The sequence below is a fragment of the Trichechus manatus genome, unplaced genomic scaffold, assembly GCF_000243295.1.
Source record: "Trichechus manatus latirostris isolate Lorelei unplaced genomic scaffold, TriManLat1.0 scaffold00191, whole genome shotgun sequence".
In the NCBI taxonomy this organism is placed as follows: Eukaryota; Metazoa; Chordata; class Mammalia; order Sirenia; family Trichechidae; genus Trichechus; species Trichechus manatus.
The window spans coordinates 4,829,933-4,832,992 of record NW_004444127.1 but is presented as its reverse complement, the minus strand read 5'-3'; the positions used below and the strand labels follow the sequence as shown (position 1 = coordinate 4,832,992).

The 3,060-nt window shown below is 39.2% G+C and overlaps 1 protein-coding gene across 1 annotated transcript; it reads right to left on the bottom strand.

Moving 5' to 3' along the window:
• Positions 1 to 751: 751 nt before the first annotated feature.
• On the bottom strand, positions 752 to 1,681 carry LOC101347795 (olfactory receptor 4C11-like). Its single transcript, XM_004387742.2, has one exon. The coding sequence runs from the start codon at positions 1,664 to 1,666 to the stop codon at positions 752 to 754; it is 915 nt and encodes a 304-aa protein (XP_004387799.1). The 5' UTR covers positions 1,667 to 1,681.
• Between the last annotated feature and the right edge of the window lie 1,379 nt (positions 1,682 to 3,060).

Here is a 3,060-nt window from a genome sequence, read left to right as displayed (position 1 = left end):
TATAAATGAATAATGATTAACATGATGAACAAAGAAACAAGATATTGAGGTACATAGGAAGAGATTATGGCTCAGTACCATGAATATTTATTATAACTAGAATTGTCTTTATTTGAATAGAAGTTCATGAGTTGTCTCACTGTATATGTTCAAGAGGCAAGTGAAAGGATGTTCTTTTTTTTATTTTTTTAGGACATTACAAAAGAGAGCCAAGCATCAAGTAAATAGGGGCTTAATTAGCTAATATTTATGCTTCTATGAGATTCTTGGGGTGACCTTACCCTACTGACTGTTGAACCATAAAAGACCAGATTCCATAGTGCCAGAAATTATTGGCCAACAAAATAAATCAATCAGAAATCAGGGACAAATTATGAAACTTGGATGAAAAACATGGAGAAGAGAATCTCGAACCAGAATGTACAAAAGAGTGAGGTGAAGCTATATACACAACAGGATCCAGCTTACATACTGCAAAAGAACAGGGGTATCAACCCCAGAGAGTAGAAGTGGGGAGTGGACTTGTGCTCCCACAAATATTACCATACTTGATGTTCTGTTACTTAATCTCACATTGACTCAAAATAAAATGGGTCTGTGTTCACTCTACCAATATCCCCAGACATACTTCTGGGAGAGAATTCTATTGTCCACATCAGGATAGGAATATTTTCTCTACTCTATCAATGCAATTTCATTTAAATTGTTACAAAATTAACAGCTAGAATCTTCTGATCTTTGCCATCTCAAGTCATAGTTGGTCGCACCATAACTTTCTCATGGCATTTTTTACATCTGCATTCTTCAAAGTGTAGATCAGAGGGTTGAGCAAGGGTGTCCCAATAGTGTAAAACACAGCCACCATCTTGTCCACTGGAAATGTGATCTGAGGGTGAGTGTATGTGACTATACATGGAACAAAGGATAAGATAAGAACGATAATATGGGAAGTGCAGGTAGAGAGGGCTTTCTTTCTTCCTTCTGCACTCTTGCTACGCAGAGAGCGTAAGATGAAAATATAGGAGATGATCAGGATTATGAAACTCAACATGCATATGGCCCCGCTATTAAGCACTATGAGTAGATTTATGGCATAAGTATCCACCCAGGCAAGTTTCAACAAAGGTTGCATATCACAGAAATAGTGGTCAATAACATTGGGGCCACAAAAGGGTAATTTCAAAATCAAGAAAACCTGTACCAATGCATGGATGCAAGAACCCACCCAGGCCAGATTCAACAATGCACCACAGACACGTTGGCTCATAATGGTCGTGTGTCGCAAGGGCTTGCAAATGGCCTCATAGCGATCAAAGGACATGAGTATGAGCACAAAGATCTCCATGCACCCAAAAAAATGGGCAGCAAAAGTCTGAGTCATGCACTCATTGTAGGAGATGACTTTCTTCTTAGATACAGCATCTATAATCAACCTGGGAGCTGTGGTTGTTGAAAGACAGCCATCAGCAAATGATAAGTAGAAAAGGAAGAAGTACATGGGGCTCCCTAACATCCGACTGTACCTGATGGTCATCACAGTAAGTAAGTTTGCCCACAGAGTTGCAACGTAGAGAAACAAGAAGACCACAAACACTATTTTCTCCTTCAGAACATCCTGTGTTAATCCAAACAGAAGGAACGCAGTCACAGTGCTGTTTAACTCCATCGTTACAGTTGATATAAAAAGGATGCAGCTGAGAAATGGTTTCTCTGCAAAGAAAAGTGTGTAAGTGGTGACTTGGCAATAGCAACGGACTTGGGGTCTAAACTACAACGTTATAATTCTAAATTCTGTGGTGGTTCAGTGATAGAAATCTCACCTTAAAGTAGAAGACCGGGTTGGTTCCCAGCCAGTGCACCACATGTGCAGCCACCAATCCATCTGCCAATGGAGGTTTGCTTTTTTCAATGATGCTAAACAGTTTCAGCAAAGCTTCCACACTAAGAAGTAGAAAGAAAGGTCTGGCAATCTACTACTGAGTATCAGTAAATGAAAACCCTATGGACCATAATGGTGCAATCCCATGTTGTGCATGAGGTCCCTGTAAGTCAGTGGTGACTTGATAGCAGCTAACAACATAATCAGCTGGGATTTTTGTTTTTTTGTTTTTTTTATGTTGATGCCCATAATTTCACCATAGGCGTTGACTAAATATCTTCCTTGCAGGTCCAAGACATTTTGGGGGGAGAAAAAAACCCACAGGCGAGTTTGATCTCTGACAAATTCTGAGAACTGCTTATTTTGCTTTATGACCTTGAACAAGTCACTTTAATAGCTTGAAACTGTTTCTTCATATAAAACTTAGATTGTAACAGACACTTTATAAGTGTATATAAGAAGCCCTTGGAGCCCTGTTGGTGCAGTGGTTAAGAGTTCAGCTGCTAACCAAAAGATTGGCAGTTCAAATCCATCAGCTGCTCCTTATAAACCCTATAGAGCAGTTCTATTCTGTCCTACAAGGTAGTTAAGAGTCAGAATAGACTTGATGGTAACTTTTTTTTTTTTTTCTGGTTAAGAAGCCCCTGTAGTGCAGTGGTTAAGTGCTAGTCTGCTAACTGAAAGATTGGCGGTTGGAACCCATCAGCCCTTCTGTGGGCAAAAGATGTGGCAGTCTGCATTCCTAAAAATAAGTCTTGGAAACCTTATGGGGAAGTTCTACTCAGTCCTGTAGCGTTGCTACAAGTCGGAATGACTTGATGGCAACAGATTTTTTTTTTGTATGCAAATATATATGAAATATATGTGTATATCTCAATATTTGGAAAACATTATTCCTATATAATTCAAACATTAAATTTGGAAATTTCCTATTGAGAAAAAAACATTCCTTAATTTGGACACAAGTTTATGCTAATTATTCCTGACCTCTTCAGTATCTTAGTTGGGTTATGCTTTTTCATTTACATTGGCCTAAATGGTATTCTAGGCACTTTTTATGCCTCTGGACCTCAACGGTAAGGCCTTATTCAGGTTCTGTTGCATTTACTGTCAAGGTGGGTCCCTTTTGAAATGCATGAAGCTCAGCTGACTGGAGTAGAGCCTCGTTGTGTAGGTTGAGC

What these genes read in the sequence shown, in the direction of transcription:
- LOC101347795 (XM_004387742.2), bottom strand. Translation starts at nt 1,666, where the DNA reads ATGGAGTTAAACAGCACTGTGACTGCGTTCCTTCTGTTTGGATTAACA.